General features: G+C 38.9%; 1 protein-coding gene across 8 annotated transcripts in view; it reads right to left on the bottom strand.

Annotated features, from left to right (window-relative positions):
- Positions 1 to 12,624, bottom strand: part of HPS3 (HPS3 biogenesis of lysosomal organelles complex 2 subunit 1) — a 43,947-nt gene that overhangs the window by 14,735 nt on the left and 16,588 nt on the right. For all 8 annotated transcript variants that reach the window (XR_001713713.3, XR_010155834.1, XR_010155833.1 and 5 more), the window contains 4 exons: positions 7,859 to 7,940; positions 4,901 to 5,055; positions 3,334 to 3,442; positions 1,012 to 1,193 (listed from right to left, as the gene is read on the bottom strand). Coding sequence is in view for 4 of the 8 variants with exons in the window: in XM_001139589.7 (XP_001139589.1) it covers positions 1,012 to 1,193; positions 3,334 to 3,442; positions 4,901 to 5,055; positions 7,859 to 7,940 (528 nt within the window). In the remaining 4 variants the exon portion in view is untranslated. The remainder of the gene's footprint in view (positions 1 to 1,011; positions 1,194 to 3,333; positions 3,443 to 4,900; positions 5,056 to 7,858; positions 7,941 to 12,624) is intronic.

The following is a 12,624-nucleotide window of genomic DNA, read 5'->3' as shown; positions in this document are numbered from 1 at the left end:
GTGCTGGGATTCCAGGTGTAAGCCACCATGCCTAGTCAAATTTGGAATTTTTAAACCTGGATATCTAACACATTCTATAACAGAATATATCATGCTTTCCAGAAGACAGAAATTCCAAAATGCTTTTCTACTGCCATTAGTAACTGAAACAAACTCCTAAGTTTTATCTTACAAACTTCTAATTAATGCAGTTTCTTTTTGCCTGCTCATAATAGAAACAAAAACAACAACTTAAGTTAATTCTAATATTCATGATCGGACTCTAAAATAATGGTGTTTATAGGAGGAAAAGTCTGTTTTATTAATTTTTAACCATTCATGTGGATCAAGTAAGTCTGAAAACAATCATATGCAAAAAAATTTGTAAACATTACTCTCAAAAATAAAAACATTATTCATACCAGTGTCCCTTTCTGACATCATAAAAGCACTGACTACTAAGATCAAAATCACAGACTGTCCAACTGGCAGCTCTCCCTTAAGGTAGCAGACGATAAACTAGTCATACCTCTCTAATGATTAGAGCTGTTTAACAAGGTATTATTTATAATCATGTATGTATTAAACTGGCTCATAGATGGTGGGAAAAAAGCCCTTCAGCTGAGCCCTTGTCAGAATGGAAAACAACCACTTTGTTTACTTTTAGGGTTTAATATGTCCAAGTGTTAACTTTACTAACAAAATATATGTTTTTAATGTCAGGGATTTTCAAAGCTTGAGAAAAATGTCAAAGTCCTAAGTTAAATGGTGGGAAAATCACAAACTTGAGACTTACTGCTCATCTTCTAAACTGTGACTCCTTGAGAGCAGGAAATGGGTCACATTCATTTTTGTATGTTTAAGCCTAGCATAGTACCTAACACAGTATGTGCTCAACAAATGCTTGTGGAAGAAGGGAATAAATGAACCACCTTCCCATTTATCAGGTAATTACCAGAGATGGAAAAGCTAACAAGTGCACCCAAAGTTCAAGATGACTTCTGTAACAAGGTTCCAAGAGGTGTCACCCACCTGCTGTAACAGTCCCCAAGGTGCCCACAGCTTTCCTTAAATGCTTCCAAAAGCTCTGCCTTCTCTCCAGGTTCCAGCTGACTGGCATCCATCAGGGCAGCTCGCACTAACAGATGAGCCTCACTGAGAAGGTGAATGCAGCTCTGGGTTTTGACAGTCTTATAGGTATTGCTATAGTCTATCTAAACAAAAAAGACAAACACTAATGTTGCTGAAGAGAGACTCTCAAAAGTTCCTGAGTTCTTAAAAACATTTATATATTTTGTTAGTAAAGTTAACATTTGGACATATTAAACCCTAAAAGTAAACAAAATGGTTATTCACCATTCTGACAAGGGCTTAGCTGTAGGGCTTTTTTCCCACCATCTATGAGCCAGTTTAATACATACATGATTATAAATAATACCGTGTTAAACAGCTCTAATCATTACAGAGGTCCAAATAATACTGTAATACTAATAATACTGTAAACTTAGCAACAATTTGATCTCAGTAAGACTAGTGAACATGTTAATATTTGAAATAAACTTAAAAAAATTGTGATTTAATTCTTTCTCAAATTTAGACTGAGTATTCTTCCCTTATTTTAGTTTTGATTGGTAAGTTTAGGCTCTACTACATCTATTTCCATAACTCATAGAGGGCTCATAAAAATTATCACTAGCTAATCTGACTCAATCAATATATTCAGACTCTAGCAGTCAAATCACCTAAATGAAGACTTTCAATTAAGCAAGACTGAAAAGACAGGGCACAGCTAATATAATAATTGGCATTAAATTATTGGCAGGGACAAATCAGGCAACACCTTGACCTGATGACCAAAAATTAACATCACCAAAGAGGGGTAGATGAACAGCATGTGCCTCCAGATGTGATACCCTTAACACAAAAATCACCTATGCAATATTCTGGCTGAAAATGCATAATCTGAATCTAACCGTTAAAAAAAAAAAAAAGCAAACCCTAAATAAGGAATACTCTAAAAAAAAAAGTAGAGGGGAAAATTATATTTTTCAAAAATGCTCATGTCATAAAATATAATGAAAGGCTATAGAAATATTCCAGATTCAAAGGAGGCTAAAGAGACATCATAGTTAAACACACTACCTGATCCTAGACTGGGTCTTGAACTGGAGAAGGGGAAATGCTATCAAGCCACTGGGTCAGTTGACAAAATTAGACTACGAACCATAAACCAGATAAAGCACTGTGTCAATGTTAAATTTATTAAAGCATACTACTGTATTCTGGTATGCAAGAGAGTATCCTTATTCTTAGAAAATATACGCTGAAGTACTTAGGGGCAAAAGACTGATGTATGCAGTTTACCTCCCGAAGAAGAATCAGAAAACAGTGTATGTATATCTGTGTGCACAGAAAGCACAGAGTGCATAAAAGAGAGAGAGAAGCAAATAGGGTAAAATGTTGACTATGGAAAAATCTGTGTGGGGAATGGGAATATATAGAATATTCTTCTTTTTTAAAAAAGACTCAAAAGAGTCAGGGTCTTGCCGTGTCACCCAAGCTGGAGTGCAGTGGTACGACCATAGCTCATTGTGGCCTTGAACTCCTGGGCTCAAGTGATCTTCCCATCTTAGCTTCCCAAGTAGCTAGGACTACAGGTATGTGCCGCCACAACTGGCTAATTTTTTTATTTTTTGTACAGATGGGATCTCACTATGTTACCCAGGCTAGTCTCGAACTCCTGGCCTCAAGCAACCCACCTGCCTCAGCCTCCCAAAGGGTTGGGAAGAATATACTTATTCTTGCAACTTTTCTGTAAGTTTGAAATTGTTTCAAAATAAAGAGTTAAAATAATTGCCAGGGATGAGTAGGAAGCTGTCACTCTTAGATCAGTAAGGATGCTCCCTCTGGGTCCCTCCCCCGAGGACAATGCTGCAGTAGCTGTGGTGCCCTGGGACAATCTGCTAACATGTCTAAATAAGAAGAGTGGGACAGGGATACATAATCCTAGATTTATTTATTTATTTATTTATTTATTTGCTCCATTTCTTAGCTATCTTTGCTAGAGTTCAAATTAAGGTCAAAGACTATGTTCAGATTGGCCAATCGATCTTCTTAGGAGAGTGGGTATGAATAAGGGAGTCTTATGCTAGTGAAGGGAATTTCTACTGGTTCCTCGGATGTCAGAAGCTGTAACAATGAGGAGGCAGAGAGAGATATACGTTCCACTGTCAGACAGAGCCAGGAAGCTGAATGGCTGTGGCATCCTGAATGTATGATAATTAGAATCAATTTCTGATCATTAATTTCACTCTAAATATCTACAAACAAGAATCAGAAGTTTGAAAAGAGTACCATCTCTTTGTACAGTTGCATTGGTGAGATCGTATTCACAATATACAAATTCCACCCAGCCTCAGCTACAGGAGGTATTTTGATTTTAACACTGGTATCTTTTCTCGAACTAAAAGCAAAACAAAGGACAAGAATTTTAAAATCACATTATTAATAAATGGTAGTTGTAAATGGTAAATATTGGATATAAAATAACAATAAAATCATTTTCATTTACTATTTTCCTCAGTGATTAACTGTACACTCTATTTCTGTGGAATATTAGTTCACAATACTACATAGGCTAACTGCATTTAATATTCTGTAATTTTCATGTAATGATAAACCAACTGCTTCCAATTCACTCTGCAAGTATTCTCTAATGAGCAGTAAGTTCAAAGAACAGGCAAGTCCCATCAAGAGGAAAAGATCCTTGACTGCGGAAGTCCCTATACCCAGGCTCTTTTCTGCATTTGACTTTCATGAGTCTAGCATGCCCTGAGCCACAAATCTAACCAGAAGCAACATCATGGCTGCTGAGAATATGATGAAGACACATAAAACTGTTAAGTCTGCTTAAAGCACTATCTTATCTCTTGCTTTCACTATGTGATACATTTTCTTTAGTGTACAATCTTTTAAAATTGTTTATCAAATGAATTTTCAAATGAATTAGAATTTTTAAAAGATCATTTAAAAAATTATACTATTAGAATGTCAAATGTGCAAGACTACAAACTGCTTTTCCTCTCGCCAGAAAGCTTTTAGGATCAGTCAGCCCCAGACCACTCTGTGTACACTCAAAGTGATCAGTTACCAAAGTCAACCTCTGATTCCTGTTGATGCAACAAAGCACAGCCACTGACAATTTGAAAAAGTAAAAATCTATGTTAAAAATAACCTACGTTTGATATGAAATACACTATATGCTTCACTCCCTGAAGAGATTTCTTTCTTGATTAAATTTTCCTTAGAGAAATTAGATTGCATTCTCTACCACTAAGTAGGAAAACGTCAAATAGAAGCATAACTAGTCTGGAATTAAGCATTCTATTCTAAACAATGGGAAAGCAGAAACCTAATAAATAACAAGAGATGAATGTTATCAAAATACAACTTTATTTTCAGATAGATGAGCACATATCTATAGATCATAAATGTGCTTTAAGGTAAGACATACATTATTAATTTCTTTCATAATATCAGAAAATAATTTTAGATAAAAATGTAACAACTGAAAGGGTCAAAGAAGAAAGACAGTAAAAAGTCCTATAGTTTCAATTAGCATTATAGGCTCAGTCTTTCTCATTAATTACACAGAAAAGCATGGCCTTTAACTAATCTAAAACATCTTTGATTTTTACTGAAACTATTTTATAATCCATTTTCTCCTAAAAGTTTCCAGGTCAGTTATAAAGTGTATTACAGAGATTGTTAGAACCTTCTTTTCTTTCTCTGGAAAAAGACCACCATAAAAAAGCCATTTGATCGTTCCAAGTTATGACTTGAAAAAAGATAAACACAAAATATACCAGTTACAACTCATTCCAGAAACTGGCAGGAATGCCTGGGGCAAGGGGATGCTTACAGAAGCCTCTTGGGTGACTGTCTTCTCTCTGGAATGGCTTCAGGTTCTGCTTTAGTCAAAAGTATGATGTGGTTTTTAAAGTGACAGATGGCTTTCAAGCCTATGAAAAGCTGTATTCTTAAAGCACAGACATCCATACTGACAGGTGGGCAAGCCTAGTAAAGGAAAATCACATATTTAAGCAAGAAATAAAGGTACATGCACTTCAATCTTCAAAAATCAGTCAGTTTATTTGATCAAATCTCTTCTGCTGCCACCATCCCATACCCACCACCACCAAAAAACAAACAAACAAACAAAAGACCAACCCAAATTCCTATTCTTAACAGAAGAGGTTATCTAAACCTATGTAACCAATAGTGTATTCCATAGAGCTACTCAGCCAACAAACTCAGTTATTGATTGCTTGAATAAATGCGGAAAGAGGGTCCCACAGCTGCAGGAACTTGTGTGTGTGCCCCACAGAGTGGCTCCACAGATACCTCCAGGAGATGAAGCTGGTACTCTGCCACCCAGGGAAAACCCCACAACTAGCAGGATGGTTGGGGGTACGCCCAAATGGGGTTTTTAGGAAAAACCAGACACTATGAAAGGACATTCTACTGCTTGTAGAGTACATAAAATGGTTTCTTTGCGGATGTGTGTGTGAAAGAAATGCTTGTATGTTCCGATGGCCCCTGACTGTTAGTCTGTTAGGTACGAATAGTGCCTGGAATGGCTGACAGGCTGGGACATGTCAGGTAAACTAGAGGAGCCAGCCTTTTGCTCTTGTAAAGGACCATTAATTCAAGTAGAATGAATAAGAAAACTAATGGAAGAGCTCTATTCTGGGAGCTCACAAAATGATGCTGCCAGGACCCTGCCTTCTTGTCCATGCATGCTGTTTTGATTCTGAGGTCATCTTCATTGTTACCTCCATGTAAAAATAGTTAAGGTGGCTTGGTTAGTGCTGAGGAGTCAGAATCTCAGAGGAAAAGGAGACAGACCACAAGCACTTTCAACCAGACTCTTGAGGTTGTGAAACTTTTTTCAGACATCACAGCTCCAAAGCCTGAGTCAGCAGGTGGGCTAAACGTGTGCTTGTTTAACTGGCACCTAGGGCTTCAGAACTGGTGGAGTCCCAGGAAAGGAGGAACCGTGAGGTGTGATTATGCCTTCCCCCTCCTACCTCCACTGGCCTCAAGGGCAGCATACCTCCACCAGATGCCCACCTCTCCTTATCCCTCCCCTTTGTCTCTTCCTTGTTCCTTCATTCTGCCTTTTATAAGACTCTGAAAATACATGGAATTATTTTTTTTCCAAAGGTACATTGATCCTACTTCAATCTATTAGGTACTTTAAATTACACCATCACCCCTATATAAGCCTATGTCTTTCTGAGGTTTGAAAACGCAAGGAGGGGAAAGAAGAGGACAAAGAATGGAAGTTTTATTTTTTTAATCTGTTACTTTTCTATTTTTACAAAGGAAATAATCCTGATTTTAAAGTAATCTCTCAAAAAGGCCATGTGTGTATCTTATACAAACAAAGGCACAGGAAATCTGTGGTTCTGGTTTCCCAAGAGGCTGACAGCAGGGAGTAAGCCTGGTCAGCAACAGAAAACCACAGGCAGGCCATTAAAAAGGGTCACTAGGAACTCAGAGACCATGCTTTCCATAAAACACTATCATATGACACAGTTTGGGTGACAGTGACTGTGAAAGAGTATCTCAGACACATTAGGCACTAAGTCGGGGCTGGCTTGTTAAGATAACCACCATTATTGAAGGCTTATCTTTCTGGAAAAAGGTATTCCAGTTTCCAGACAGATATAAACCAATTTTTGAAACACAGAGCATGATAATTTAGGAGCTTCTTGCAGCATGTATATTCCTAACAAATATCCAATTCAAATAGCTTATACTTCAGAAGTAAAATAACATAGATCAATATAATGTCAATGATCAGTGTATTTCTGAGAACAGAAATTCAAAGTCAGAAAACACCGAATCTCAACATAATAATGCCTACATTTATTCTGTGGTCAAGAGGCTTTTTTTTTTTTTTTTTTTAAGAAACCAAGCACTTTACTTCTCACTAAAAATGAGATTATTGATCTACCATAACCATTAACTCTTAGATTAAGTATAGAAGGTTATCAAAGGCTTATAAAATACAGACTTACAGGCATAGCTGATAATAGTATAAATAAATCATTTTAATGCATTGTATTCAATTTTGTGCTCTTAAGTATATTGATTTCTGGACTGTTTTGTTAACAGCTCTGTAAAACTTCCACCAGTATTTCCATTTAGAAAAATACAACTGGGCAAGGCATGGTGGTTCATGCCTGTAATCCCACCATTTTGGGAGGCTGAGGCAGGCAGATCACTTGGGCCCAGAAGTTCAAGACCAGCCTGGGCGACACGGCAAAACCTGTCTCTTCAAAAAAAAAAAAATAATAATAATAATAATACAAAAAGAATCAGCAGGGCATGGTGGTGCACACCTGTAGTCCCAGCTACTTGAGGGGCTGAGGTGGCAGGATCACTTGAGTCCAGGAGTTCGAGGCTGCAGTGATCTATGACTTTGCCACTGCCCTCCAGCCTGGGTGACAGAGCAAGACCCTGCCTCGAAAAAATTAAAAGTTAAAATTAAAAAAATAAAAAATAAAATTGTAGCATACAGTAGTTGTGAACTGCTCTCAGTTCACACTTTTTATATTCTTTACCAAACTTTAAAAACTATGCACTAAATCAATTCGGAGTGAAATGTTTGCAAAGCAATCTTAAAAACTGTCAACTAAGCCATGAATCACAAAATCCTCACTATTTTACATCCAAAAGTTCTAATTCAATACATTAGACAACCTTAAGCTCTTTTGTTCTTGCCTAGCTTAGGTCTGAGAGCAAATCTACGAGTATTCATGTGCTCCTTTGTGATCTTAAGGTTTCACTATCTTCATAAGCCAGTTCTTACCTTCAGGGTGGTGTCCATGTACGGGTCCTCCTCACGAGCTGCCGCCGCACTGCACCGCACAGTGAAACACTGCAGGTTGTTACTGAGGAGGAAGACACAGGCTGCTGAGCAAAGTGAGGCCAAGAACCAACATACCCACAGCAGGGAGGGTTTCACAGGCAAACAGGGCAATGGCAGGGGTGACAGTCAAGTATTTGTCAAATATTGCCAAGTTAAACTGCTTCTCAATAAGAGGAATGCCTCAGAATCCCTGTGGTGTGTTTTAAAAATATACAACTGGTCCCCATAACACCCCTAGTGAATCGCAATCTCTAGGGGCTGAATCTGGACGTGTATATTTCTACAAAACTCCATATGTGACTCTGATGTGCATCCCTAGTTAGGAACCATGGATCTGGGCCAGTATCTTCATTTTACAGACAAATGATGCCCCCAGTACCTGCCCAAGGTACAGATGGGTGTCTATCAAAACCAAGATTAAAACCCACTTCTTAACTGTTGTTCTTCCTCAACCACCTCATGATGAAATCCATCCTGGATTATGCTGGACAACACAGACTATGCAAACTCAAATCCAATGGTCGAATTGAAAATGAGAGACCATCTGAAGGCATCTTCAGAATTACCTAGTCCAGCAGCTTGTTTTAAAGATTGGGGCATGAAAGGTTCGTGACTGGTCCACCGTCTCTCTGGAGAGTAGAGCCAATTAGATCCCAGGTCTTCTGACCCCTCACACTCCTCTACCTCTTTCCACAACTCCAGGCTGCTTCTGCATACAAAAAGGACCTAGGGACTCCACTGTAAGTGCACAATAGATGCCTGGTTGTCATCTGTGGTTGTTATCTAGGTCAACCCTCGAATATTGACATGAAAAACAGTTAATTAACTTAGAAATTGCTACACAATGATGTATATTTCTGTTCCATTATGTGACGGGACAGAAATTGATATTTTTATTCCTTCCTTCTCCCTCCCTTTTTAAAAAAACTAGAAAGTGGGAGAAGTAAAAACCAACTCTTTAAAATAAAAAAAAGGACTAAAGCAAACCTAACAGTAATATTAAATTTAAAAAATGTCCTCATAAAAAAAGGCATTCTGATATTTTCAGTTAGGAGGCTTAGCACAATTTAAGAGGTAGTCAGGCCTCTCTCCATCTGCTGGTGCTTCCACTTCAGCCTCAGCCATCTCTGTCTATCTCTGCAACGTTCTAGGAAATGACCTCTGGAGTCCTGACAATAACTAGGACAGTAGCACTACCACTTACAAATCTGGAGTAGAGTTAGCAACCTTGGGAAGTAAACTGAGAGAGAGGGAAGCAAAAAAGCACCTGCAGTGGGACCGGAAGGACAGATAAGAATAGCTATGACCGCAAAAACAAATAAACTTTAGATTCTAGAGATAAAAAGGCAGGGTTTCGGCCAGGCGTGGTGGCTCAAGCCTGTAATCCCAGCATTTGGGGAGGCCGAGACAGGCGGATCATGAGATCAGGAGATCGAGACCACCCTGGCTAACACGGTGAAACCCCATCTCTACTAAAAATACAAAAAAAAAAAAAAAAAATTAGCTGGGCGTGGTGGTGGGCACCTGTAGTCTCAGCTACTCGGGAGGCTGAGGCAGGAGAATGGCATGAAGCCAGGAGGCGGAGCTTGCAGTGAGCCAAGATCGTGCCACTGCACTCCAGCCTGGGTGACAGAGTGAGATTCTGTCTCCAAAAAAAAAAAAAAAAAAAAAAAAAGAAAGGCAGGGTTCCCTGACTTACCTCCACCTATAGGAATCCAGTCTATTGGCTACTGTTGGAATTCTAAGCAGAAATGTATACTAGAGAAAGAATAAACTGAAATGTGCTGGCATTGAAAGATGTCCAAGATATGCTGCTATGTAAAATAGCAAGATGCTGAACAGTGGACAGAGCATGATCAATTTCTGTAATAAATAAGGCATAGTAGTACATGCATTGTAAAAACAAAATAAAACAAAAAAAATGGCCGGGCATGGTGGCTCATGCCTGTAATCCCAGCACTTTGGGAGGCTGAGGTGGGCGAATTGCCTGAGGTCAGGAGTTCCAGACCAGTCTGGCCAACATGATGAAACCCCGCCTCTACTAAAAATACAAAAAAATTAGCCGGGCATGGTGACGGGCACCTGTAACCCCAGCTACTCAGGAGGCTGAGGCAGGGGAATTGCTTGAACCAGGGAGGTGGAGGTTGCAGTGAGCTGAGATCACGCCACTGCACTCCAACCTGGGTGACAGAGAGACACTCCATCTCAAAAAAAAAAAAAAAAAGTCTTGATATGCTTAACTCTGGGAGAATAGGATTTCATGGGGGGCTTTCCTACTTATACGTTTCTATAAAGTTGGCATTGTACATGATTTTATTTTGTTCTTTGCTTCTTAAAAAAATCTGTATTGCTTTCTTTAGGCATATACCTATCTTCCAGAAACTTTTCAAGACCACCTTATGGGACAAGAGATTTTGAAACATTTATCTATTGGGTAAAATAAAAAAGAAGGGCTGGGCGCAGTAGCTCACATCTGTAATCCCAGCACTTTGGGAGGCCGTGGCGGGTGGATCATCTGAGGTTAGGAGTTGGAGACCAGCTTGGCCAACACGGTGAAACCCCATCTCTACTAAAAATACAAAAAAATTAGTCAGGCATGGCGGCAGGTGCCTATAATCCCAGCGACTTGGGAGGCTGAGGCAGGAGAATTGCTTAAACCTGGGAGGCAGAGGTTGCAGTGAGCTGAGACCGCGCCATTGCACTCCAGCCTGGGCAACAAAAGAGAAACTCCGATTTGATTTGAAAAACAGGAGTGGAGATTCTTATTAAGAATCTGAATTTACATAAAACAACTGCTATTCTAATGTCTAATGGTTTCACAGTGAAGTTAATGATGTCAGTCTCCTTTAGTGCTGATAATAAGAAAAGCTCAAAAATGTCGTATCTGGAGGCAGTCAAAACCCACGCATTACAAGTCCATTCAAACCCATAATATGATGCTTTCAGGACTCTACACTCCAAATATGTACATAACTTATAAATAAGAGAGATGGGGCAATAGATTTAGTGGGTCCACTCACTAAATTCTCAGTGTACTTCAAGTATATGCAATCAGATGGGAAAAAGATGGATAGTCTTTTACATCTATATGATGGGACAGAAATTAGTATATTCCTTCCTTTTCCCTTTTTCCATTGTTTCTGAGATGGTATAGTTTCCTAGATTCTTCTGCATCCTTAAAAATCTTTGTCTTTCTCCTCTTGCTTACTAAGCAAGACCTTCACCAGAGTTTAATTCTTTAATAACTTTTCACTATCTACATACTCTCACTACTTTAATAATCAACTTTTTTTTTGGCGGTAGTAAAACTTCTAAGCTTTCCTCTTTACCCTAATCTACAGTTCTATGTGTCCAAAAGCCTACTTAGCATTATGTCTTGATAATCTATAAGCATCTCAAACTCAAATGTCTAAACCAAACATCTCTTTTGCCCCACATTTCACCAGCCTCCATTGTTTCATAAAAGCAGGCAAAACCTTGGTGGGATTTTTCATGCCTCCTACATCCCCATTATCCCATCAGACAAGTCTTTTAACTTTCCCACTGAAGCCTCTCCCATCCATCCTCCCTTCTCCTTTCATTAACACTACCCTGCCTGAATACTGCCCCTTAATATCCTTGCCTGAACTATTCCAATAGCTTATTTATCTATGTTCAATCCATCTTCCACAACAGCCACCATTAATTTTCCTAAAACAATGTTCTGATCATATTACTTTCTCTGGTTAAAACTTTAAAAAAAAGTCCTTAGTTTAATTTTCAAATCCTTGAGCTCTCTTTCAAGCACTGTTTTCACCACCTGTCTACTTTTCAGCTTCTTCATATTTAAAGAACATCACTACACAACACTTTGGACACTGGAAAGAGTAGCTACCTCCACATTGTTCACTTAAGAAACACACTGCCATCAGCAGCATTTCTCCTTAAGCCAGAAATCAGGTGGAGAAGGGAGTGCAACCACTAAGAGTGGATATCAGAATCTCCAGATTGGTTCTATGCAGTTTGGAATCTCCAGCACCTGCTAGAGATTGTGATACTACCACTCAGTGGTGGGGGGATCTCTGTCCTGGGCAATTAATTTTTGGATGTTCCTAAAAACTTGATACAGTTTTTGTTTATAGTCTTCCTTCAATCTATAATGCACATCTCTTTCAATCTTCATCTACCAAAATTCTAGCTAGCTTTCATGCTTCACTTCAAACACAATCAGCTATCCACAACTTCCCCATACAACTTAGCCAGAAGTAACTTCCCTCCTCCCAATGTCAATGGCACTTTCATGAGGTCTTAAGACATTTTTTGCAAATCTCCTAGTGTCTGTGACTCTTGTGTGTCTCTCTAACCTTCTCTTCTATTGTTGCTTTAGAAAGTGGTTGGTGTATCTTATTCACAGTTGCATGGTCAGATGGCACAAGGAAGTGCCCTGAACATAATCTAAGCTCAAAAAACAGGAAATAGAACCAAAACCATCATATGCTGCTGAGATTAAAAGGAAATGAAATCAAGCTACTGCTTGTGAACCCAGTTTACATGCCAGCATAATAGGGGAAGGCAACTCAACACATCTGCCACCAATTAGCACATGACTTTGGCCAATTCTAACCTCTCTGTAACTACTTCCCTATCTGTGCCAATCAGGGAGAGAATCAGATCATCTCTCTGGCCCCTTCACAGTTCTAAACTATTATAAATAACTCAATTTATAC

The sequence above is a fragment of the Pan troglodytes genome, chromosome 2, assembly GCF_028858775.2.
Source record: "Pan troglodytes isolate AG18354 chromosome 2, NHGRI_mPanTro3-v2.0_pri, whole genome shotgun sequence".
Lineage (NCBI taxonomy): Eukaryota > Metazoa > Chordata > Mammalia > Primates > Hominidae > Pan > Pan troglodytes.
This window is presented reverse-complemented; position numbering and strand designations above follow the sequence as displayed.